This window comes from Perca fluviatilis, chromosome 5 (assembly GCF_010015445.1).
Source record: "Perca fluviatilis chromosome 5, GENO_Pfluv_1.0, whole genome shotgun sequence".
In the NCBI taxonomy this organism is placed as follows: domain Eukaryota; kingdom Metazoa; phylum Chordata; class Actinopteri; order Perciformes; family Percidae; genus Perca; species Perca fluviatilis.
The window spans coordinates 24,742,392-24,769,355 of NC_053116.1; the positions used below are offsets into that span (position 1 = coordinate 24,742,392).

Consider the following 26,964-nt stretch of genomic DNA (forward strand, 5'->3'; position numbering starts at 1 on the left):
TCTATTGAGAAATCGGTGCCTCTAAAGCAGAGATTACTAAAGCAAAACCTGGAGGAGGGGATTCTCACTAAAATGAGAAGAGCTGGTCCACCTTAAAGGTCAGCCCACCTTAAAGCGTAACTCTCGCCAAAATGCATCCTAGGGTATTTTTGTGAATGTACGTGAGTCAAACTTTAGTTTAAAAGCATAATTAGGACTGAATCGCCACTTTTAAGATTCACCGTATTCTCGTTTTTGGGTCAAATGACCTTTTGAATGGGAGTGCTAGGGGCACTCTCATGCTAGTCTCAAAATAGCTATTTTCGAAATACTAAGAAGGTTTGACACAACATGAAACTTTGCTTCAAGTATCGCCAGGGGCTCTACACCTTAACGCAAGCATTGACAACATTGTTTTTGTACACAGATTTACTAAAAAAGTTTTTGAGCAACTCACCGCAGCTGTTGTTGTTTCTGGCCGAAGCCATTTTATCAGTCAAAAACAATCAATTTCCGAATGCAACGTAACAGGGAGGAGAGTAAAGATGGAAAGCTCCTAAAACTTAGTTCCATATAAATGCACGGATAAGTCGTTGTTTTGTCGTTATTGAAAAACAATATTGACCTTGTAGTTGAAAAAGGAGCCTCATATGGAGTCCGTTCATTCGCATTCGGATATCGACTCGTTTTGACTGCCGAGGTGGTAGTGGCCGGAAACAACAAAAGCTACGGTGAGTTGCTCAAAAACTTTCTTTTTAGTAAATCTATGTACACAAAGAATGTTGTCAATGCTTGCGTTAAGGTGTAGAGCTCCAGGTGATACTTGAAGAAAAGTTTCATGTTGTGTCGAGCCTTCTCAGTATTTCGAAAATAGCTATTTTGAGACTAGCTCTCCCATTCAAAAGGCCATTTGACCCAAAAAAGAGAATATGGTGAATCTTAAAAGTGGCGATTCGGTCCTAATTATGCTTTTAAACTAAAGTTTGACTCACGTACGTTCACAAAAATACCCTAGGATGCATTTTGGTGAGAGTTACGCTTTAAGTTAGTGAGCCTGTGCTGAAGTTGTCACTAGCTCTGTGGCTAATCCCCTTCACTTTAACCAGCTGGTAGCAAGCAAGACATGGGAAGTTGGCATGGTTCTTGAGGACTTGTAGCCCTAATGCATCCATGGTTTAGGCATTTATTCACCAACAGATAAACTGAACACACACTGCACTGCTGCTTCCACGGCTATTACGTTACTGCTTACTTCATACTCACCAACAAACACACCTTCCTCTTTTTTTGCTCTCTCTCCACCGCACACTTGTACCTGTAATTCGGTACTGGTACCAACAGTACCTTTTTTGGGTACTTTCTCTCTGTAACGGAGTCCGACCGATAAAGGAGTTTTACGGCCGATATTGATACAAATATTTGGTGATTTAAAAATCCGATATATCAGCCAATATGTATTTAAAAAAAAGTAATCCAGAAACCGATTTCCCTAACATTCGGTATTTGTAGTTATTTATGAGTCCTCACTAAAATAATATGATAATGCAGTTTAAAAATAAACTTGTTTGTTTTATTGTCACAACAGAACAGAGGAACATCAAAATATATTAAAGTTCTGATAAATAAAATGTATAAAAATACAAACATAACATATGAAACTTAGTCCTTTGAACAAAAACACAATAACAACAAAAAAAATCAAAGAGTGTTGACAACAGGGACATTGTACAGTGCCCCTTGGTGGACAAACTATGCAACGCCAACACTCATAACATGGTTGAAGGATGTTTGGTCCGTTTTTATTTTATTTTTTAAATATTCGTTTATCGTTTATAAATGTTGATACCGATAGTTTGGAAAATGCCTAATATTGGCCGATAATATAGGCCCGCCGATATATCGGTCTGGCTCTACTCTGTAATAACAAAAACTATTTTCAGTTGTAAAAATAAGTCCAAACCTAAACTCCTCCCTACCTTCCTCTCCCCTCCAAACCCGTCCCTACAGTCTCCAGTCTGTCACCAGGGCATAGAGAGCCCTAATCCTTGTCTCGTCAGGGCTCATAACTAACCTTTTTTCACCATCCTTTCAGAACTGTCCTGACCATCCCAAATTTAAAATCTTAGTTTTTCTACATGATCATTAGTTAGAGTAGTATGATTTGAGCTGTTGTGGAGTTTTGACTCTTCATAACTTTATACGGTTATCGTCAGCTCACTCACTGTAAATACAAACGTTGACTTGTTAGCTAGTGTTAAATGTAACGTTACTGTTAACATTAAACAGTCCGTTAGCTGATGTGTGTGTGTGCGTGTGTGCGTGCTCACACGTGCACACGCACGTTTATGTTGTCAAGAAGGTTTAATAAGAACTGTGTGCTTCACAAAACGTGTCCATTTCATTTTCTGCGGCGTTTATTGTAAGTTAGCTGGGCTTTTTTCTTTCAACTATCGTCCCAAATTTGTCTCACACTTGCGACCACTTTATCGGCATTGTCCTGACTGTGACTTAAACAAGCTCCAGAGGCGACGTAGTCTTATTTTTCATATATTTGTCATTTTGATTGTGTATTGTGTGTGCTTTTACTGTTTACCTGTATAATTTAAATAATACGTATTTTTGGGATGTTATCTTTGATAACGGATCAGTGGGTCTGTCTGTTACTTTCAGTCGCTGAGGTGTCTGTTGAGGGTGAGGTGAGCCGCGTGATGTCTTCTTCCCACACGATGAGCTCCAGTCACTGGGAGGCTGAAGTGGGGGATGGAGACATGGACATGGATGAGGATCTCGAGTTGCCAGAAAATGCTGTAAATCCGAGTAACCTGTGTCAGCAATTCAGCTCTGAGTTGAAGAAGAAGTTCCAGGTTGGAGACACACACACACACACACACACACACACACACACACACACACTTTACATGACATTTAAATAGTCAACAGGGAAAGAGAATATGCAGCAGTAACTGCATCACTGTGTAGTTCCAGTTTTTCTGAAGGAATATCAAAAGGCACACCACTAAAAATAATGTGTTTTGTTTTAGATGTGGTGACCATGTTGGTTTGAGAAAGCTGTGACAGATGTTTAGACTTGATATATTCTCAGAATTTGTCATTATTTCTCATAATCCTGAGCCACTGAAATGTTGTTAAATGATGGCCTTGCTGAACCACTAGCTATTAAATGTGTTTGTATTCAGAACCGTTTTAATATGGTGGAGATTTACAACAAGCATTCTTTGAAGACCGTCCAGCAGCATGTCTCCTCCCTCAGCACGCAAGTTACCAAATACAGGTCAGTTAGTATGTAGTTAGTGTGTAAAGCTAACAAGCTTTCCATCCACTGTCCATATTGGCTTATAGATTACAAAATGAATATGCACATTTGATTTTTTTACCTTTTTAAGATATAGCTTAATTTCATGGTTGGTTGCCCACCAATGTAGTTCTTAGAGATGACAGTGCAGTCAGCAGTTACTATTCATTTCCCAAAGCTGTTCAAAGTTTACTCTGTTAGTACGTAAGTACTTATGTGTTTTATGGGCTCCAACTTTACAGTGTCCTGCTTTACATTTTAGATGTCTACTTCACTGGTTAATTCTCTCTTCTCTGTAGGACTCAGAGGCTTGAACAGGTTCAGAAGGTCCTCTTGGAAGAGATCCACAAACTGGAGCAGGATGACACTGTGCTGAAAAGCATGGAGAAAGACCTGACTGTATGTCACTCTGTCTCTCTTACACTACAGCCACACTACTACGTTTTTATTTTAAAACAGCATTTTAAGATGAAAACGATCTCCATCCTAACTAGAGTTTCAGCACTGTTTTAGAACTAATGTCCTTATTAACACGCCTAAACAACGCATATCACAGACCATTCACGTCCAGGCTGATTATGGCACTGGACAAGGGAATTGTCGCAAATTGCTTGAATAATCGCTTGCTTTCTGCTCATGTAGACAATATTAGCATTATAAAATGCAGAATTAAACTGCATAACAGCTGCTAGCATCAACAACGAGATCAGAAACCACTGTAATTAAGTATCCATGTTAAATTAACCGACGCAGACGTATTGTGTATTAGTAGTGACCTATTTGTGTGGATGTGGCCTCTCTTTCTCTCTCTCTCTCTCTCAAATAAAAAAATAATACAATATTGTGTTAAATGAGATTGTCACTATGTTGATTTGGCAAGTTTCTGATCACTGTTTGGTCTCTGTTCTTTCACAGATGTACTGGAAAAAGCAGACCGTGGCTTTCCATTCTTACCAGGAGCAGGCAACCACAAGGTGAAATTTAGGCCTTTGTGTCTGTTTGTGTGAGCACTGAAAGAGCCATATTGTTAGTTTGAAATTCTCTCTGTTAAAAATATTTTGAATAACTTGTTTATTCCAGGGTACCTGCCGGGTCCTAAAAGTATTGCATTTTATATTCTAAAACTGAGGCCTTTTAAAGTACATTTACAAAATATTACTTTATTTTTACAAAGGTCTTACATTTTTTTCTTGTCCTTTCATACGATTAAATGCATATCGTTACGTCATAAATACATGTACTTTGTGTGACATTATAATATACTCTAGTGTGACTTGGATGTTATAAGACAGTTACTATTTACGTCAGTGTTTTGGTTTATGCGTGACCGCGGAGTGTGCGTGAACTCGCGAATCAGTCAGTCAATTGTCAGGAAAGAAACAAAATGTCGTACACCTTGCTATTAACAAGCTAACGTTAGCTCGCTGCCTCAGAATAGACATGTGTCTGAAGGTCTGGCCAGCGACGCACGTGGACAAGTTGGCGGACGAGGCTGAGGGCAGTGGTGCTGAAGTTAAGACAACAAGCTTGTTGGCATGCAAAGTTAGCACAACAAGCTGATTGGTGTGCGAATCAGTCACACTATGGCGAGTGCTAATGAAATGGCGGTGTCTGCGTCGCTCCACTGTTACAGGATATGTGAATGGAAAGACATCCAACATGCCAACGCACATTCAACGGCATCACTTAGATGTGCTGATCACCGGGATGAGGGCAAAACTAACCGGAGCCCAATTTCTTATCCTGGTTGCTTTCAAGCAGCCTTTGGAGAGCAAAAGCATATGGGGATAAAACATTCACTGAAGCAATTTGACAAGATCAAGAGTAACAAATAATCCCTCTGTCTGACTTTGCTCAAAATACGATTTTTTTCAGTTAACCCCAAAATTGTTCCTTCTGTCTGTATATGAGTCGAGTTACTTCTGCTGAAATGCATCAGAGATGTGATGGTGTTAGGTGGGTGAGCTGCTTCTTTTTTGGCCACTTGCATAAATGCCTAAAACTGTAGGATTTATTTTTGAGTCTTGATCAGATCCATGCTTCCCCACATTCACAGACTTTATCATAGGCTTTCTGCTAGAAACGTGGTTGATACGGAATCACTGACATGCAATCAAAGGGTCCAGTGGTGGACTTTCAAATTGTTGAGACATATCATGAAAAACATGTAAAGCAAATCAAGTACATCTTTAAACCATTTTGATTACTGCAATTGTGTCAAGAAAACCAGAAATCCTTTTCCACACGGAGTGCACTTTTTCAGAAAGAAGTGCATTTAGTTTATCAGTGTTTCCCCTTAAAGCCGCAGTATATTTGCATTTTTCCTTTAACTTGAGCTTGTGTGTTCTCCAACCTTCTTCTGCTCTCCCTCATTTGGTTGTGTGACTGTCTGTCTTCTTCCTTCCAGAAATGAGGACCTGAAGAAAGCCCTACAGAGCAACATGTGTCACAGCTTGGAGTATGAGGAGAGAATATTCACATCCCAGGTGTGATCCTCAGGCCTAACCTTCACAGCTGACATCTAATATGTGACCCATATTGTTGCCCAAGCATTAGACTTTTTAATTAGCTATGTAAATCCAGTGCTCGGGTTGCTTGGAATAAAGTTAAAAACATTTTTAAATAGAGCATGTCACCTTATGGTACGTGTCTATGTGAGCAGTCGGGGAATGCATTCTGGTAGCATTGCGTTGACTTTTGAGAAGCAGGGCATCGAGTTGCCTGCTCCTCATTTGCATACATACCTGCAAACTAGTCGCTTTTCGGCGAAAATCGCCATTTTGAATGGGAAAATGTCATCCACGTGAATCGTGTAGATCCGAAGAAGAGACCCGGTGCTAGAACGGCCCAGTTCGGTGCCTTATTTAGGTGCCACTGAAATGCCTGCCCTTCTCTCTGATTCTCTGAAACGGACGTTATAGGCAACTAAAACATCGCCGCATGCCACGCTAGTTAACACTACACTTTGCAGCAGGTAACGTTAGCCTACCGTTAGCTAGCAGCTGGAGTAAACACGGTTAAAATGCTGACGGCTAAACAGTGTAAAAGTTTGTATGTATTTCACTGGAGAGGAACGTATGACAGCGTGCAGCTGCCGTTGTCGGAAAAACAACACAGATGTTGCGTTCACTTGAAATTTGCCTCGCCAGCCTCATGCTGCATTGAAAGTTATTGTAAAATGCCCTTTTCCCATCCAGTGGTTGTTTTTGTCATTTAACAGGAATTTACTGGTGAAATAAGTTATTGTTATAACTTATTATATATTTTTTAAATCATTTAATTTTGACCCTGTAGCCTTAGCAATAAACAAGCCATTATTTAATGTTGGTGACTATCGTTTTGTGCTCCTTTTTAAAAATAAATAAATAAATAAATAAAATATATATATATATATGCATGCAGGTATGTACATATTTATGCAAATCAGAGGCATCCAGCTCAACTTACCGCATCACCGAAAATCTTTTAAACTAACCGTTGTCATCTAAAATGAAGACAGACTCAGCAACTGCATAGCGTATTTCTCGCATAAAATGCTTTCAGAAACAAATTACGGTAAACTATTTCTGTAAAATAAGCTAAAGCTTCCGAACAAGTCCCCATGATGGTCCTGTTTGAAACCTGGGAGCAGACGCCCCACGAGTGAAGCCTTCATCCAGTCAGGTGCAGCCATTGCGGTTATAGGAGGGTATGGCCTGTTTTCTTTGTTTGTCAGTGGTCATTGAAAAAAAATTGATATCTGCTAGTTAAACGTCCAAGGGTGGGAAGCGGGCGATCCCAGCCGTCCTACCATTAGCCTGTCAACCTGTCTGTCCAATGATTTTTCGCTGAGTGGCCTAAATAACATTTTGCTTATCTCATTGTCACACGTGTCAACCCTTCCCCTGCTTGTCCTGACCGTGTCATATTCAAAACCCTGCTGCTCTGCCTGCTGTTCTCAGATGGGCCTGATAAGAAAAGACATGAAGTCAGTTCAGGACAGACTCCTCAGCGAGATGGTGAGTAGACAGGACACAGGTGGCCAGAACAATTAGGCTGGCTTTCATTTTGTGTCCTTCACTCGGTCAGCAGAACAATGCTCATTTGAAAGCCCGTATATATAACAAAACAGTCTTGAGAGAATGTATGACTCAGATGATGTTGTGTAAGATTTTAAAATGAAGTGTCTTTCCTGAATCTTTTCTTTGTGCTTGTTTACCTTTCGTAGCAAGAGGGCGAGATCCAGAGTGTGAAGAGAGGCCTGCATGCTTTGTTTTTCCCCTGATGGAGCCATGTTTTGAGCTGAACAAACTCCTCCCAGGGGTCTCTACACTATAAACAAGGTTGTGCATTTCACCACATGATGTACACTGCGCTGTGTACTTCAGCTGTGCTGGTTTTATATCAAAGTTTGTCTGAAGTGTTGATTGTTCCTAGTTCTGCTTTTATTATTGGATGTTTTTGGTTTTATTCTGACATGGATGTGTTGTTTCTCAATGTTTTTTTTTTATCAGAAATGTCATGTTATTCTGATATTTGATTACATTTACAAATTCAATAATCTTAGTGTTATTTGATAGAAAGTACAGGTAATTTTTGCCACTGTGATATTTTTAATACAAATTCCTGATTTATTCATGGTTAGTTAAGTACTGAAAAATGACCAATTAAACATTTAAATTGTTAAATCTATCAGTTGTTTTTAAAATACCTTTCAACCGGATTCTTGATTGAAAATAAAACTGTTTAAAAATGAGATAAGCCATTCTTAAAAAAAGACCTTGTATTTTGAAGACAAGTAGTGCTTACAAAGGTATTTCTCTTTTCAGTGAAGACATTGACAGTCCCATTCAGATTGACATACTGTATGTACAGTTACTATCAAATTCATCCCCAATACCACCTCCCCCAGACTGCACAGTCTTTACACAGTCCAAGTGACACATTACCAGTTAAGAAAAGGTGAAGCTGGTCACATGCACAACTTCTTCCCATTACGCGGATCCACACCGCCTTGTCAAAGGAGTTCATGAAATAGTACAAAAAATCTAAACAATGACTGAATGACAAGATTGTTTTTTTTTCCATCCGCTCTCATCCTGAGAGTCGGAGGTTCCACCAGAGCCCGCTTCCACCAGCCAGCTTCCATGTGGCGACATTCAGTAGTCTCCAGGACGCGCTGACGCAAACATTACCGTCATCGTCTCTCCCACACCCGTGCCATCATACGGATGATATGATAGTCCCGGGTGCTGGAAGAATGTTTAAGACACACTGAAGTCGAAAAAGGCTCCAGGCTCTTTAAACTTTCCACCGCTGAGCAGCTTCATAAAATTTCCAAACTCAGCATTTCTTCACAGAAGAAACTCCCTGCTTTCATGGCCGGTGGAACCTGGAGAGACAGACATGCAGGTTAACCATGTGTAAAGGGGAAAAGTACAAACCGTAAGAGCAGCTACATATGTCATCGCACCCAGCTATTGCAGCTATAAATCAGTTCTGTGGGGCTATTTTTAGCACAGTCATACTTGCATCTAGTCCTCCCTCTTGTGTCACTGTTACAACCCACAACAAGGACCCCGGCTTCCATAACAAGCTTAGCCAAGGACACCATGGCATTTTAATATTTCTCTCTGCTCGACAGAGGTCAACCCCCTCCCTTCCCTTTACAAGCACCCATCTATCTTTAGCTCCTCGGAGCTCTGGATGAGCAAGGAGAGCTAAATTTAGACCGCTGCAGCCTAGAATAGAACATGCGTGCAGTCCCAAACACACTACAAACAGACATACGCTCCAGAATACTAACCTCGTTAGATGTTTGCTTGAGGCATGCACTTCCATCTCGGTACTTTTGAACTCGTTGAGCTCTTTTCGGATTGCAGCCTGTGGTGAAGAGGAAAAACAACATTAGTGCATCCCTAAGTACATCCTGAGCCCCCCCATTTAGGTGCTGCAACCTCTTGACAGCAAAGTGACAGCAGGAAGCGTAAACAGAATCAGCCTAAAAAAAAATTAAAGAATATGGGGGATTCGGCGAGATAAGCTGATAACAGTAACATGCCATGCAAATAGTATGGTTGAGCAAAAGGGTATAGAACTTCTGGGATTTTGTAATAAGAGCTAAGGCTTAAATGGTGAATTTGTGGCAGGTTATAAAGGTTGACATACATACAGCTGTTTTTTTTTTCTTCACTGTCTAATATTTTTCTCTGCGTTCCACACAAATACACACCTTGTCTGCTGCCGAGAGCCGAGTCCAGGGCTTGTCTGCTCTCCTGTCGTAGTCCTGAGCTTTGGCCACCTCCACATAGTCACTGAAGCGGATCAGAATCTTTCTGTCTCGTAGTTCGTCTACTGTAGGCCGCTGGTTGAGCTGGAACACAAAAGAAATTGGCAGACATTGATAGCTGACTGCTACAAGAGTCTCCATGTGCATAACCTACAGTGGAAAGAAATCTAAATATATGGAAAATACACAATCACAATTTTGTACCTTTCTGTTTAGCCGCTGTTTGATCTCCCTCCTCTCCTCTTGCTCTGTTTGGTCGTTTCTCTCTGGGGAAAAAGAAAACAGACAAATTAGAAATTCACACAATATCAATTAGGGTATTTTTATTAAATGATTAACGAATATAGATTCATCACCTTTAATGTAATTAAATTGATGTAATTAAAAAAATATATATATGTGTGTGTGTGTGTGTGTGTGTGTGTGTGTGTGTGTGTGTGTGTGTGTGTGTGTGTGTGTGTGTGTGTGTGTGTGTGTGTGTGTGTAAGTCATAGCAAGTTTGTCATAGTCTCTATCGAACAGGGTTCACAGTGAAGAGAAGAAATGTGCACTCATGCATTCTTCTGCTCCTGAATAATGTACTGCACTGGGCAATCCGTGCTATCATTAATGCATCATCTTGCCCTGGTTTTTGATAAGGGCTTTCACATATATATTTTAAATTGTAAACATTAGTATTCGGGTGAGGAGACGGTAGTTTGGAGACCGAAATGGAAGTGTTTGAACTTACGTTTCAAGATGTTTCTACTCTCCAGCTCCTCCACATTCGGTCTCTGGCTCAGCCTCCTGCGGAGAAACACCAAAACCACGTTTTGAACCATTTTGACTTCAACTGTTCTCCTGTCCTATCCTCTTTAAACCGGCTGTAGTTTCTTCACTGTGCGCGTTCTCGAGAGGAATCCCCTATGTCTCCATCTCGCATCCAAACCCCGGCTGTGATGCTTCGGCAGAGGCGATCCCCACATCTGGAATAGTCAAAAAAGCGCAATTCTCTTGTTTGAGAATTCACCACCGAATTATTTTTCGATTTCAAGATGCTGCATCTCAGGTGTAGCTGCCGTATTGCGTTTACTCTACACCGCAGCAGCAGCTCGGGCACTCCTCTCTACTATCCGACAGAGACTACAGGCGCTTTTGAACCGAGTCGTGATGGGCTGCTGGTGCGCGACTCCCCTAGTTTCCCCGGTTACTGCATACATAATTTGTAGGAGGCGGAGCTTAACAGGCTCCCACTCACGGCATCCCCAACCTCCTCCTGGGGTACACTGGGCTACTGGCACACTCATTTTACCCACGTTGTTATTCATTTCAGTCACGTAAAACACCCTTTATTTTTAAAGCAAGAAAAATAATCTAATTCAAACAGGAAATAAAATACTTGATAGATTAAAAATATACTTTGCCTATTTTATGATGTGATCCAATTCCAATCTCTTCTTTGCTCTAATAACCAAGTTTAAACATTCAGATTACACTTACAGTAGTGCATTCATTTGAAGCTGTCACGTTCTCTCACCATCAAAGCATCCAAAAGGTCTCCAAAATCCAATGTTTTCCCCGAGTCCCCTGTGTGTGAACTATTGATACTTTGTATAAATAATACATGTGAGCTGCACAACATGGGCTCAGCCCCAGACAGCATGCGGCACACCCCACGGCACACCTTCAAAGGTTGAAAGGACAGAGCGGGCAGAATGCCGCCACGCAGCAGGACTCTCTTTATCCCCCCTCACCCAAGATAACACTGGACACTTTATAGTTCTGTCCTTTTAAAAGATCAAAGTTAGGTCACATGGACTGAGACCCGGGCACCCACAAATCAGGTGGCTCTATGTGTGTGTCTGTGTGTGTAGCACTCTAAACCCTGTTTTATTATTCAAAGTGAGATTTACACCAACTTAAAACCAAATGTGTGTCAGCAGATGCCACCATCGAAACAGAAAGGCATCAGTAATAAACTGCGTTATGTAACAAGCATTTGTCCTAGATTTGTTTTCTACATTAAAACACTGGCAGAGGAAACAAAGCTGGTTGCATGGACACAAAATCACACTTTTAGATATCTATACAGTAATGAGTACACGCAAGCAATCAGGTCAGTGTTAATTAATACATGTATGTCTAGACATCCCGTAATAACATGAGGAATAATGCAATAGTTGACTCCCCTCTTCTGAGAAATAAGAGTAAAAATGGAACACAAACACCAAGAAAGCGGCCTAGAAAAAATTCAGCATTTTGCATATAATCAGTACATTGGAGTTTGATCCATTTATTCCCGTTTGCTTTTTTTAATATATTGTATATATATATATATATATATATATATATATATATATATATATATATATATATATATATATATATACTTTTATCAAAGTGTAGTTGTTGATCAAATCAGGCTTGTTTTTAAGGTTCTTTGTTAGAATCTCATCAGGTGGGGAACATCCCGACACATCTTTTGTTCTTCACGACTCTTCAATAAACCAACCGAGTGTTCCCAGAGCTCTTACAGTGTTACATTTTAAACAGATGAAACAGAAAATCACTTCCAAAGCCCCAGCGAATACGAACCATCCACTGTATTGACCTGGCCGCTGAGTTGCTTAGCAACAACACTTTTCCCTAGCAACACACTAATGGGGATTTCGCTATTGCACACAGAGCTGTATGTGCTTTACAGAGAGTCTGTGGCTATTTTTAGTTTTGGTTGGCTGAATAAATCAGAGATTGCTGTCGATATGAAACACTATTTTGGTAACAACGTTGGATGTCCTTCTTTGTGAGCCACATGGATCACAACACCTTATTACTCTGCTGCTCTCAGCTGACAGAAGATGGCTTATTTGGGATAACTAATACTGTGTCTCACCCACTGCTTTCTATATCTGGGTTTAGGGTATGATTTCATAAATAAGATTTTGAAAGGTATCCCCGAGAATACGATGATGACGCATAAATGCCTGAGGGCATGAGGGTTTCCATTTCCCACTCAGGATGTTCTGAAACAAAACGAGTTAGAATAGAAAATCTAACTATGCTAGCCAAGGGAGCAATGAAAAATCCAAACTAAGGAATACAAAAGCAATGAGTGGGTGGCAGAGGCTTTCAGTCTGTTCTTTTATTTCAGCTGCCAACTGTGCAAGGAGATAAATTTGGCCATTGCCAGCATTCTCCCTTTAGTACGGTAGCAACCTCCCTTTATTTCTTCTGATATACAGTAACTCCCCGTCAATACATTTGTGGAGAAAATGGAGATGCATTATTGAACAGTTTCATGAGCTAAGATTAGAAAAAGGGCCGCAGCACAAGTGCTAGGTTGGGAGTCTCTAAAGATAGAAAGGTCATCTATCACTGACACAACGGACAGACAAGGTGTCATCCATTTTCTGCTTGATCGGCATCAAATGTAACAGTAGGTTTTCATTGTGAGCTGCAGATAGGACGGGAAAAAAGAGCAGATTGAATCTGTGGCGGGATAGTGTGGGATGGATTGTTTTGTCATTCGTTATGAATGCCCAGGGGAAATGAGTTTTTTTCCTCCTACCATTTTGAGCTATATTTAGCCAGGATTTCCTTCCAAAATGCTGCAGTATGCCTTCAATTTACACATATACTGTAGGATGAAAAGGCATTTTCTTGCATTTGCTTGACACTGTAGGTGAAGAAATAATATTTTAAATAAGTTATTTTAAACCTCAGGCTTTACAGATAATAACTCCAGACAAAGCAATAAACTTGAACAGATGCCAAAAGCCTTTTACATGTGCGTACGTTTAACACAGCCTCTAAAATCCTGGAGCAAAGTTGTTGTTTTTTTGGCAAAGTTAGCATGAAGCACACAAATAAAGCTTAAGAATCCTTGTTGATCCTCCTGAGATCAATAATTTATTCTGTATTATTCTGACATTTAAACAGCTATAAATCAAAAAGACTGGTTCAAGATCAATTGAACCTGGTGCTGTGTATTTATGTAACAAGCAGCTGTGGAACCTCTGTCTTCAAAACAGACCCGGGCTGGCTCTTATGCAAGCTGCAGTTGTGCTCCATCCTCACCTTTTTATAAGCGGTTTGCTTGTGAACACCTATACATTTCACAAATAACAATAAAATATGCTCTTCCAGTGAATCTAAGAATACATCAGGGAGGCAGTATTCTTACTAGTCTCACAGACAGATGATAGATATTGTTCTCTGAAAAGTGTGGGTGGCACTCTGTGCCTGGCTGCGAGTTATTGCACAACAGGTTATGTAATGCTGTGGTGTGCCCCTGTTTGATATGCTGGTGTTAAAGAACCTGGGTCTTGTGACACATTCACACACGAGACTGCTGCCCTCAGTATTTGCACATTCATTTCTCAGTTGTATTAGAAAAGCCAGTTGTTCTATTCATGTCCTGGCAGGGGAGCAGATCATCAACATCAGCAGTGCATCTTGCACAGAGAGATTTCCTGGAAACAGGGTCTGTCTGTGATTGTTGCACTACAGAAACGACTTTTGAGAGCTAGTTGTTGCACCAAAGGACTTCTAGGACTTTACTCCATTTGGCCACCTCACTGGTTTGAATAGATATACAATTTCTCCACATTGGAATCTTCTCAGTTTTAGTGTTTAAGTGCTATTCTGGAATATAATAAAAATGCTTCCCAGTACAAGGATTGGCACTGAGTACACTTATGGTGTTAATATCATTGTATAAATCAGAACCCAAGCTGCAACTTCCGGGACTGAAATGTAAAGCCAATAGGGAAGTACCTTAAACCTGCATTTTATCTCACTTTGAAGCTTCACTTGCTCCAAAAAAGGTCCAATTGCATAGAAGTCAATGGGAAAATGACCCTACTTCTCACTTGATGTATTACCTCAATAAACATTTTCCTGACAAGTTTATGGTCTCAATCACAAGTTATTCAATACAGCATGATGTTCATTTTGTAAATTATGGTCCCAGTTATTTTAAAATAGACAATAAAGCAGTGCATGATTTAGGGCGGGGCTACACGCCGACCTGTCAATCAGGACAGAGGCTTTGCAATGCTTATTCATGGCACTGTACATTAAAATACCCGTTAACTTGTTTTGGGTGTTCTCGTCTTAAACTTTGACCCTCTCACTGTGTGTTTTCTTTTCATCAAAGTTAGGCTAATTGGAACATTTTGGCTGCCTTAAAATGTCCTGTTCGGCATTTTGTAGCACCTTGTTAACCAAAGCTAGCACTAGAGTTAGCTGGTAACTTAAGGGAAACTTTGCTGATTTTCAACCAGCTAGGTCTGTGTATTGCCAGCTCCATTGAAACCGTATACGATATTTGCTTAGATAGATAGATAGATAGATAGACAGACAGACAGACAGAAAGACAGATAAATAGATATTTATCATCAGATGGAATGGTTTATAGAGTTCATGTGTGCATACAGTTCAGTTTTGTATTAATGTATGAACGCTCAAATGTGTATGTTTATATTTTCATTTCATGCTACAGCAACTCATTCAAACCTTAAAACTGGCTTGCTTTTTTACACATTACTATTATGTAATATATGTAATTTCTGTGGAACTAATACAATTTTGCTTCCATTATTACTACTTAATTTTAACAAAGCCTTGTTAAATGAGGGGCACATTATATAAGATATATATTTTTTTTTTTGATTGATTGATTGAAAGTATAGTAAAACTGTTTTTTTCTGCCCTTGTCATAGCAGTTGTGACAATTATTATTAATTTAATTAATCTATTAAATTTATTACAGGTGTGCCTTCGGCAGGCAAGCTACACCCACACTCCAGGGATTTATTATACATATGTCCTCTACTATATTTTGAAAAATAATGAGCTGAGAACTTTCAAAATTGGTGTATACTAAAAATAACCGCCTAGCAGACATGTTCATCCAGAACTGCAGCAGCTCATATCTGGAAGCTGGAGTAGGAAACACTTACCTTTCTCAAGTGCACAGCTATGGAAGATTCAGTAATAATACAGTTCAACAAAGTATGCGCTGTTCTCTTCTTCTGGTTTCTGATTATCCACTGTTCTCCTGTACTTACAGTGTCTTACCCTGTAAAATCCAGGGCACGGGCTAATTTTATGAAGGAGCCACTGTTCTCCTGTACTTACTCACTTATTTACACAATCAACAAGCAATATGCTGTTCTTCTACTGCTGCTTTTACTTACAATACACAAAAGGCATTTGGGGTGGAATATAAAAGGTTTTTATTATATTCTCTACATTAAACTGTTGTTATTTCTTAATGACTTTAATTTATTACCATTAAATATTTATTTTCTGTCTTTTGGGGTAGTTTTGTTGCTCTTTTCCACTTTGGGCCATAATAAAAAAAAGAACACATGAATAATTTTAGTTTTCAGATGTGATTTTCCAAACCCTACTTCATAGTACATTATGTTGCTGCTTCACAAATTACTCTTTTTACATAAGACACATCAAATGTATCTATGCAATTGGAAAGTATTGCTAATGTTACTATGAGGAAAACGCCCAGCTAGCAGGGAGGCAAAACAACTGAGAGATAAGCTAGGCTAAATTGATTTAGCCTACACATTAAACATAAGTCAATATCCACACCTGCTGCAGCGAGGAGTCTTTTTATTTACAGTGTTTTAGATCTTCGAGGCTACAGTAGGCAATAAATCATTTCTCGTTTCCTCTAAAATACACCCAAAAGTACCCCCCAAGTAGGCTACCCAGTACTTATGCCGCGTTGGAACTCGGAAGCTGGAGCTGGGAATGACGTCATACCTGAGTTAAATCCGTTCTATTTAAAAAGTCGGATTTTCATTGTTTTCATTAGCTCTAGCCCGGTTAGCTATTGCAATACCAGTTGATAACAACGCTTTACGCCGTTTTTGGGCATGCAAACAGCGTAACAACATGTCCACAGATAGAAGTTGGACATGCCTGTGTGAATGACTGATTTAGTGACACAAATAAGACAGAAGTGCTTATAACTTTATGTTACTGCAGCTTTCACAACTGTTGATACAGGGGGCAGCCATGTTAGATTTTGAACTCGGGCTACTGCAAGGTTGTCTGAGTTCCGAGCTCGGAAATCTGAGGTCAGGGGGGCGTGTTTCCGACTTTGAACCTCGGAAAATCAATGAATAAACGGGAAATTATTAACTAACTGCAGAGTAATAATAAAGGATATTTAAGCAAGGACATAACAAATAAAACATACTGTTACTATTATCATTAAAACATTTCATAATTCTAACACTGATACTCAGATAGCAATGTAGAGAACATTTCCTTTCTTACTTTGCAAGTTTCATCTCAATCTGCTGGCGAATTTCCTGTCGCTCCTGGTCGCTTCTGGCTGGGAAGATATTCCTGTCTTCCAACTCCTGCTTGCTGGGTCTGTTTCGTAGTTTGACAGTTAGCAACTCCTTCCTTAGCCTGCGAGGAAGTGTGCCTGCAACCATGCATACACACATTAACACACAGGAAACTCTAACTTATTATCTTTCTTTGTATAGAAGTATATTATATATTAGTATATTATTGTAAGAATCACAGTGTTTTCATTTTCATATCTTGTCAGCAAACATCCACGCCAAGCGATTGCTGCAGTACAGAGCAAAAACAATAGAAAACGCATCTCTGTCCAGACGGTTCCAAACTGCAAGAAATTGCATCTGAAATAAAACAATGACTTTATGTGTTAAATCAGCATTAATTGATCCTGTTAGCCACTTTATAACGTTAGGGTGAAATTGTAAGCATCAGTTGCCTATTCACACACTCAGCAGCCACAGAGCAACATTAACATTTAGTTGGAGTTGTGTTTTGAGCCACCTGACAAATGTAAGGCCAATATTTACGCTCATTTTAGCTCTGATAGGATCACTGGTTGGTCTTGTGACAAAACAGTGCAGTAAGACAAGGATGTGGCACTCCCAGTATCAATGTGAGCACATTAAAATGTAAGTCACATCTAACCTCATAGCCATAGTTTCATTTTAAATCCAATATGTACAGTACAGAGCCAAAACAAAAACCAAAAAATGTGGAAATGCTTACAGACTGCATTGTAAATCACACTTTTAAGCTCTTCAACCCACCAGAGATGACAGAGTCATTCCAGCCCTCCAAGTCGGTGGGCAGGCCTGAGGCGTTGGAGAAGCACTGGTCCAGCCGCACATTCTCCTTATTCTCTTCTGCCTCCTTCTTGGGCCAGTCGGACCCTCCACCTCCCACACAGCCGCCTCCGAAAGATGATGTGTGTTGGTTCTCAGAGCTGCAGGAGCGAGAGAGCCGTCCGTCTGAACACCACAGCCTTGGGGGTGAGGCCTGCTCATACCCTTCATGGACACTGAGGGGACGCAGGGAGGAGGGAAAATGTAGGATGAATGTTGATAACAGTGGAAGGATAACATCTGGAATTTAAATATTTTAAGGGTGTCATTTCACAAAACAAGACTTAATCTATTCAGGGAGATATTTTAACAAATGGCTGTATTGTCAGAAATGAAAAATTTGTTAGCAAACCTCATTATAGTCACCAAAGCCAGCATTAGCTTTAACACCAGTAGGACTGAACAAAGCAACATTTGTTATTCACAGTCCCAGTATGTCTGAGTGAGGACGCTAATGCAAACAGATGTATGGGGTCAACCTGAGGACTTACATCTCGTGTCTGTTCTTGGAAGCGAAGGCTCTCTGCAGTTCCTCCATAATGCAGCTAGGGGGCATGGGAGGGTGCATCATATTGCCTATATGTGGAGACCCTGAGATGTTGGCCATGGGCCCTCGTAGTGGCAGGGTCATTGAAGCCATGCTTTCTGTGGCCCTGGGTGGAGGCTCCTTGGGGAGGTAGGAGTTGGGCAGGTGAGTGGGGAGCGACACAGGGCCTGAATCTGAAAGGGAGGGATGACCAGATAAACACTGGAGGTTAATCAACAAAATCTCTTTTTTTTTCATTTTCTTATCCTTATATCCATCTGCAGGCTCATAGGGGCTGGAGTTTATCTGATACTTAGCTGAAGTTTGGGAAACACATGTACATCTCTACTTGGAAATTTAGACTCCCCAGTACACTTGACTTGCACATATGTTTAATATGAGAGGAAAATTGAACATCTGGAGGGAAAATGTGAACACAAGAAAACAAACTCCACTAGTTTTCTTGCTAAGAAAAAAGAGAGAAAACTACTTTGCCAACTTGCCATCTACAGTCTCATATAAATAACTCTTGCTGTGGCCCAAAGAGGTCAAATTATCCAATATTTCACACAAAAAAAAAAGTTTGGAGAAAGGTGGGGCGCTTTGGTAGCTCACCTGGTTGAGCATGCGCCCCATATACTAAGGCTCAGTCCTTACAGCAGCAGCCCGGGGTTTGAGTGAAAAAGGCCAAAAGTGCCCAAAAATTATCTTTAAAGTAAAAGATTGGAGAAAAGTCCAAAAAGCACAAATTTCTGTGGTAGAATTTTCTTTTGTTTTTCGTTTCCCTCCCATCGATCATCTCAGGACCCCTCAGATTCATGTTATATGAGATACAGTGACCTTTCCTCACAGCACTCACCATCTCCAGTACTCAGCTGGGGCAAAAGTTTCGGAGCTACTTGTGGTGGGGACGTTCCTGAAGGAATCTCTTCCTCTGGTCTTTCTTCCATCTGTTCGCCCATGTCCTGCAGCCCCTCAGGTAAATCCCCGGTAGGGTGCACTTCCTCACCACCCTCGTCCGCCGGTAGTAGCACATTCTCCTCCACCCGTTCACAGTCCTGGAGAGGGGCAGCTACTGGAGTAAATTAATGAAGGAAAATTAGTTTTGCTGTAACATTTTGCCGAGCTGTATAGGGTCTACTGATAGCATTTTCTACAATGACCAACTATACTGGAATGAACTGTATTGTTCTGGTTTTGTACATACAAATACGCATATTGTGTACCTCTCATGGCAGATGAGAGTGGAGGCAAAGAACGTCATTTAATTGTCTTTGCTGCCCTCTAATGGTACATGTGTAGGGACACACTAATTGACACAAATGTCTCAGTTTCATCAAGCATTAGCTTTGAGGATTACATACAAAATAAAAAAGGAACACAATTAAGTCAAACCTTTACTTAGGATACATACATATAGCACTAATTAAATTATATCATAACACCAACCACTTTTGTTATACGAAAATAGTCCAAATCTCTCCTCGCCTTCATTCAGATTGGTTTCACAGCAATCTTATACTGTATATTCTCATATTGATCTACTATAAAGCTGAGGAAACTCACACCCAGCCACTTTAAAAACCCAATTTTCCCCTCATCTGTTGCTTTTGCAGATCTATAATGTCCATTGATTAGTTGACTCTGAGTACTGTGAGGGATTGTCCTACCTGGAGGGGGAAGCTCCTCTTCAGGACCAAGGTATTCCACACTGCTGACTGTGAAGTTTGGGCTCAAAGGTCCCCCGAATCCTCCAAGCAGGACTGCACCATCTGAGCAGCAGCCATGGGTGGGGGAGTTTGGGTCGTGGCATAGAAGACTGCTTGATAATGCTACATCTGTGAGAGGATATGACAGGAGGACTATGTCATGATTTTTGTGTAATGTAAAAAACGAAATATGTGACATTCATATGAATCATCTGCAGTAATTAATGCATTCCTCCTGTTGCTTAATCTCTTCCATTTCTACTACTCCTTTCAGACGGCTGATCTATGAAACAGCATTGTGAGACCATCTTATTTCCTTGATGTGAGTATTGCCTGTTACATCGTGTAGTTTAAACCAATAGAATTAAGTTGGTTTGAGGATTTATTTTCACCTTGTGCCCAATGAGATAGCAATGACAATAAAAAAAACCCTTTCCAAACATAGATATAATGTGAATGAAAATAAATATATATATTTTTTGTTAAATAAATGTATATTATTTGAGGGGAAAATTAGCCGATGAAAAGGCAGGTCCAGCTACTGGGGGGATGGACTGAGATACACTGCAACAGACCTCTGATGTGATCAACCTAGTCTATATCGACAACCTTTCATTTACGGGATTGTTCCGGTGACGCTGGATGTTCCACCTGATGTCCCTCATTTTTGGCCGGATGTCCCTCACCTTACGCTTTCTTCGTGTTGGCATTCTAAACTCCGGTCGATTCGTGAAACATGCTCCGTTCTAGAACTGATTTATCCTCTTTTTTTTTGAGTAAAATTAAAATTAAAAGCGATTTTAATTCCAGAGCTCGCCTCCCTACGTGAACACATTCCACCAAAACAAGTTCCTTTCCGAGGCTATTTTGCCCAAGATGATTGGTTTAAAGAAATGGCAATAAAAAAGAGCACGTTTTTCCTATCCCGGAATGCTGTGTGGACTAGCCAGACCTTACTCTGCAGCGCTGTGGAGGAAGGTCTGGCAATGCGAGACTACCATTTCCCTAAATGACATTCACTCTTTCTGTCACCTTGATTCAATAGCACTCTCCATTACAGCAAGAGCATCACATTTAGCCACGTGTTCAGCAAATATAATGCTTGGCATACTCTAGATACCTGCTATGCCTGCTTTTAAAAGCAAGCACACAAGGTGACTAAAGTTATCAACTTTCAGTGGAATTGTATCATGACGATCTGATCTTATCGTGTAATACTTTTACAAAAAAATCAGTTGTCCAAATTAATGATTGGAAAAGAACTGTAAATGAAGATTAGCCTGAGCTTGTGTTTTTTATTGTTACCATTATATATTAGTCACAAAACAAACATACGGTTTTCCGAAAAAGAAATACCAGGCAACATTTGAAAAATTAAGGTGTTGCCAGAACATTCACACTCCTGTAACCATTAGGATGAAAAAATGAAAAATCTTTGAAAAATCATTGAATGAAATTTTCTTTTTTTTATTATTTTCAAACCCGTTTTCCAAATAGGGACATTGTTTCCTAATCCGAACAAAGATGGTAGCTCGAAATCATATACTTTGTACATGTTCATACTCAATTTGTACAACATGAACCAAACTTTAAGCATTTAATGCTTTTCCCTGTCAAAAAGCCCAATATTTGGCCGAATCCGAAGCCGAATCCTGGATTCGGTGCATCCCTGGTTCATATTGTTTCTTGTTTTGTAGAAGAAGAGCAAGGATATATGTAATTTCGACTGGAAATAGTCATAACTTGGGAAACAGGTCAAACATTTTTTTAATTGTTTAGTAGAAAAAATTGCATGCTTAAAGGAACACGCCGACTTATTGGGAATTTAGCTTATTCACCGTAAGCCCCAGAGTAAGACAAGTCGATACATACCCTTCTCATCTCCGTGCGTGCTGTAATGCTGTCTGACGGCTCCAGCAGCATCAGCCCATCACAGAACAGGCAGGTAAATGGTTCCAGTAATCCTACTGCTCCGAATAAGTGACAAAATAACGCCAACATTTGTTGTTTACGGATAGAAAATGGCTGTGTCTCATGTTACGTTGTTTTTTGTACATGCTGTGACTCTACAAATCACAACATGTAAATAGGAACATGTTGGCGTTATTTTGTCACTTTTGTCACAATTCGGAGCAGTAGGCTAGTTGGAACCAGTTACCTGCAGGATCTGTGCTGGGCTAAGCTAATGCTGGAGCCGGTCAAACAGCGTTCACAACGGCATTACGAACCAGTATGTACTTGCTACTCTTTGGGGGTTATGGTGAATAAGCTAAATTCCCAATAAGTTGGCGTGTTCCTTTAACTCTTGTGACTGAAATGTAATGGTAATACAGTACATGATAGGCACACACTTAGGCTATGTCAGATAAGTCAGTAATCCAACAAACACTGTTTGATTGTTTCTTCTCGAGCTTTTTAAATGTGCTCAATAACCAAATAACCAAGTTAAAATGTATAAAACTCTTCTTTGGCGTCATTAAAGACTGATGAGGACTGACTTAATTCAAACAGTAGGAGCATGACTTGCTACATCTTTTCACCAACACCCTCTCATTATCGCTTCCTAACCTCATTCATTAGAGGAGATGAGGAGAAATGTGCATTTGAATGTGTGTGTGTGTGTGTGTGTGTGTGTGTGTGTGTACCAGGAAATCTACAGCCACCCTCTACCATCACTTCACCCAACCATCCAGCACTGTACCTGTGGAACTCTGCTTTAGCTTCTCATTTTTCTTTTTCCTCCACTTCCAGGGCTTGAAGATGCGTCCCAGGGTGGCCAGCTTGCTGTTACGTCGGATGGGTGGAGTGTGGACCCCGGACACCAGACAACCAGTCCTCAGCACCCTCTGCTGGTCCATCAACTCTACTGCAGTGACAGTGGCGTTGGAAAAGAAGTCCAAGAGTTGTTGCAGGAGGATGAAATGGGGTAAGGAAAGAGTGGGAGTGGGTGTGTAGAGGAGAAGGAACAAAAGCAGGGTGTGAAGGCAAAGAGAGGGCAAAGGGGAAAGGAAGTATGGAGGTCGGGACACAGGGATGAAGAAAAAAAAAAACGTGCAAAAGTAGGTGAGAGGAGACAGAGAGAGAGGGAGGGAGAGAAACCAGAGCACAATTAGCTCACCTTACTGAATAAACCATGATGGACTCCAAGTGCTGTGAACAGATTGAATTAGAAAGACTAATTTGATCAAGGCACACTCTATTACGACTGTTATTTCCCTGCGAATCCCCTCCCTCTGGGCCATACGTCACGTATCAAAATAAATATCTCTCACAGTCCAAATTTGGAGGGAACATGGGAGCACACAGACACAGACAGCCTCATGACGCTACAAAAGATGCATTTCCCCGGAGATCTACAGGTGTGTAAGCATCGTGCTTTCCCAGAAACAGCATTAGACTTGGCTTCCTGGTAAAGCAGGGCGGATTGTTTTATTGTGTTAACCTTTTTTTCTTCTTCTAATACACCACTCCTACATGTACAATACATGTTCTCTGTCCTAGCTCTCACAAGACATGGCTCCCCAAGTGATCAGTGTTCTCAGGAGTTGCAAATATCAATATGTTCCATAATGCCACAAAGCAGGCAGAAACATGAGTAGCATGCAGTGTATTTTTATAATTTCATCCCACAAAGCCGTGATGATATGTGTGTGTTTATGTCTACACTGTGCTTATGTCTGAGGATGATTGAACCACATGTTGCCATGTTCATGTTATGTTTTGCATGCAGGCAAGTACGTTTTTTCCTTTTTCTTTTTTGGAATCCCACCTAGCTCCCAAAATGCTTGCTGATCTTCCAGAAGTCCACATAAAATGATTTTTTTTAAAGTACACAGCAACTTAAAAGCACACAGGAGGCAGTAGCCCAACATACTGTAAACATCAGAAAATAAGTGAGCTGATTTTGCAAATGAAAGGTTTAACAATGAAAATTATACAAATAAAACAAAAAAACAACAACGGTATGCATCCATGATATTAATTTCTAGATACTGTGCTGCCATCCCTGCACAGAGAGCCATTTCTTTCTTTAAAGGAAATGAGTATTTCATTAAAGGAAGGCTGTGACTCATATCAGGCAAAGTGGGGGTCTACAGATCCATGTGCGAACATTGCTGCTGGGTTGTAGTCACAATGAGAGCCAAGAAAGAGGAAATGTACAATATATTCCATGTATGTAAGAGCTACATGCGTCAATGTGACACAAATGCAGCTATATCTGCCTTAAGGAGGGTGATATCTTTGTTAAAATATTCAGCTGAGGAGGAGGCAAGTATTTTTGATGGGGGAGGTTGGAGAGAAGAAGGGATTGGGGAGAGGGGGGTGTAGAGGGGCTCAGGGTGTGATGTGGAGTATACAGTGATGGAGGAGAGAATACAGCTGACTCCTTTTCATGCATTTTTGCATTCCCTTCCTTTTGCCCTGAAGCACATGGGTCAGGAGCAGAAAGAGGATGGTGGTGGTGTTTGGGGGAGGAGAGAAGAGCAGAAGAGGCGAAACAAGGAAAGGAGAGAAAAAACTGTAATTAAGAGGAAAGGAGAGAAGAAACAAGGACAGGAGAGAAAAGAAAAGGAACGCTGGTGGCTAAAAGAAAAGGAAGTTTAAAACAAGGAAAGGATATCCAAGAAAGAAGAGGAGAGGAGATGAGATGAGAAAAAACGAGAGAAGAGGAAAGAAAATGCAGTGGCTAGAAGAAAAAGGGTGGGAGATTAAAGGAAAGGAAAAATAAAGAAATGGAAAAGGAATGGCAGAAAACAGGAGAAGTAAAGTAGAATAGATGAGATGAAAGGAGTTCATTTCCAGTTTAATATTTGACCCTAAGAGTTCCTTGAAACAGGTCAGTTGACCATACACACCCCTCTCACAGTGCCATCATCACTACTGTCACACATGCAGAATCCAGGTCAAGCTTGAAGGAAATGCACCCAGTCGTGCAGAGCAAAAAGCTTAAGAGAAGAAGAGGGGGAGCAGGGGGGGTAGAGGCGTTGTGTCTGTGTGAGAGGCAGAGTGTGTGTGAAGAAAAAAGAAAAGGGAGAGGAGGTGGGGTCAGGCCCGCTGCTGTTGCCATAGCTACCACATCCACATCCAGATGCTGCCGCAGCAGTGGGAGCCAGCGGGAGGAGCAAGTCAGTCTGTAGCTTAGAGGAGAGGAGGAGAGCAGAGGAGCCCCCTACACAGACAACTGCCTGCCACATCTAAAGCCAGTGGCAGCACCCGGTGCATTGTGGGTAGGGGGTGAAGCCACATGGAGAACGAGATCTGTCTGCATTTTTGAAAAAGGAAAGGAGATAGGAGGGGGGAGGAGGAGAGAAAGGGGATTCCAGGGAGAAGAGGCGAGAAGGAGGGATAGGAGGGGGCTGTTGCTATACGGAAGAGCTTGCAGGAGAATCTGGGCTCGTCCAATCATGGAGCAGCTATTTATAATGCATATCAAGTAACTCTTCATTTTTCATAGAAGGGGTGGTTGTTAAGATAAAATGACAGGAGCACAGGAATTAGGTGAAAACACATGCATGCACATGGAGATTTCTTTTATCCGCCGGATGAGGATGTATCAAAATGTGTGTCACATAAGCATGAATGAAATACACTCACCATGTGGTGATGATGTACGATTCTAATTAATATGCTAACGCAAATAGGATGTTTTAAATCCATGTGTCACGTGATGCAGTAGACCAACAGCCATTTGCTATATGCCCGATAGTCCTCTCCAACTAGTCTCCACACACTGTAATTCCAATCAGGTGATGGTGTCACGGCTTTAAACAAGTTAAAAAATGTAATTCCCAATAGAAAATGAATATAATTCATAAACAAGCTCAGGGGTGCAGGCAAATATAAACTTTGAATGCTACACTCTATTCTGCATTAGTGCAGTGTTCCAAAATGATTTAAGAGTGGAATAAAGTAGGCAATGTGATAATGTGACTTGGCAACAAGACTACATCAGAGTGTGCTTGTGTGCCACCAGGGACCACACCCCACTTAACCAGCTTGTCAGCACATTCAGGAGCATAAGATCTCTCCCCACATGTACACATTGAGCACAGCCCATTCCCAAGTGCCTATGGTGGGCAAACTGTTGCGACACTGACAATCACAAAGGTAAAGATTGTTAGTGAGCAATGAATACAACTCTGAATCTGTATGTGTCGTTTTCAGATTTTGCAATTAAAGGGATTCACACGGAGGGATGGGATAATATAAATGGCATAGTTTCAGCAGTGAGGTTGTTTGAGGCAAGGCCTTGCTCTGATAGACCAATCTAATGTGTGGATTTGGGTTTTTAAAGCTCTCTCTGTAGTATTAAAACATAAATTAGAATAAAACAGCACTCAATCAATAATGTTCGCACTTTTCGACTGCATTACAAGTACATTGAACATTCAAGTATTTATCATCTTATTTTGCAAGCAGGTGTTTAAACCTATTAAACACAATCAGCACTCAGATCTCTGGAATAGGAATGCTGAAAAGGCCTTGGGGGTTGTCAAATGAGTCAGAAAATACTATTTTACTTCTATTACTATTACATAACAAACAATATTAATTACTGCTTAAAACGAGTACAGTCTGGTGCAGTAAAGCGATCTGTTCAGGTTATTATACTGTAGCTTCTTTTTGTAGCCATTCTATGGCTTTGATTGATGGCACTGTCGACCTGTCAGTTGGTCTGTCAGCAGACATTCATGCTAAATTCAGGATGAACTGTAACTATGAACTTTGGGGTAGAGCTGTAATCGGGCCTTAAAAGTTAGGCCCGACAAGGCCCGACAAGGCCCAAGCCCGACAGAATTCGACCCGAGCCCGACAAGTACATTTTGATTGACAGCTTTTTAAAAGCCTGAACCCGTTTACAGCCCGACATTATTCAAATGTGCGCACGCACAGTTCTTTTTTCAAGAATGAGTCATTTATAAATTTTTTAACATAATTTATTCATGACTAACGTAGTGGAAGAGTCAAAAGATTTCCACACCTCAGACTTTGCTTTATTTGCCGGT

The 26,964-nt window shown here is 40.6% G+C and overlaps 2 protein-coding genes across 10 annotated transcripts in view; one reads left to right on the forward strand and one right to left on the reverse strand.

The window, feature by feature from the left end:
* sycp2 (synaptonemal complex protein 2) overlaps nt 1-7,951 on the forward strand; it is a 28,054-nt gene extending 20,103 nt beyond the window's left edge. For 4 of the 7 annotated variants that reach the window (XM_039801540.1, XM_039801544.1, XM_039801542.1 and 1 more), the window contains exons 41-47: nt 2,650-2,843; nt 3,177-3,271; nt 3,592-3,691; nt 4,208-4,266; nt 5,700-5,778; nt 7,234-7,290; nt 7,500-7,950. In XM_039801540.1, coding sequence (XP_039657474.1) covers nt 2,650-2,843; nt 3,177-3,271; nt 3,592-3,691; nt 4,208-4,266; nt 5,700-5,778; nt 7,234-7,290; nt 7,500-7,556 — 641 coding nt within the window. In that variant the 3' untranslated portion in view covers nt 7,557-7,950. Of the gene's footprint in view, nt 1-2,649; nt 2,844-3,176; nt 3,272-3,591; nt 3,692-4,207; nt 4,267-5,699; nt 5,779-7,233; nt 7,291-7,499 lie in introns of all 7 variants that reach the window. The other 3 variants (XM_039801539.1, XM_039801541.1, XM_039801543.1) reach the window with 1 other exon arrangement.
* Nucleotides 7,952-8,039: 88 nt separating this feature from the next.
* phactr3a (phosphatase and actin regulator 3a) overlaps nt 8,040-26,964 on the reverse strand; it is a 34,575-nt gene continuing 15,650 nt past the window's right edge. Inside the window, exons 2-12 of one of the 3 annotated variants that reach the window (XM_039801547.1) lie at nt 22,659-22,820; nt 19,919-20,086; nt 19,108-19,323; nt 18,214-18,442; nt 17,648-17,898; nt 16,845-16,998; nt 10,291-10,346; nt 9,765-9,826; nt 9,504-9,644; nt 9,078-9,154; nt 8,040-8,663 (exon numbers count right to left, since the gene is read on the reverse strand). In XM_039801547.1, the coding sequence (XP_039657481.1) occupies nt 8,648-8,663; nt 9,078-9,154; nt 9,504-9,644; nt 9,765-9,826; nt 10,291-10,346; nt 16,845-16,998; nt 17,648-17,898; nt 18,214-18,442; nt 19,108-19,323; nt 19,919-20,086; nt 22,659-22,820 (1,532 nt within the window). In that variant the 3' untranslated portion in view covers nt 8,040-8,647. Of the gene's footprint in view, nt 8,664-9,077; nt 9,155-9,503; nt 9,645-9,764; nt 9,827-10,290; nt 10,347-16,844; nt 16,999-17,647; nt 17,899-18,213; nt 18,443-19,107; nt 19,324-19,918; nt 20,087-22,658; nt 22,824-26,964 lie in introns of all 3 variants that reach the window. The other 2 variants (XM_039801548.1, XM_039801546.1) reach the window with 2 other exon arrangements.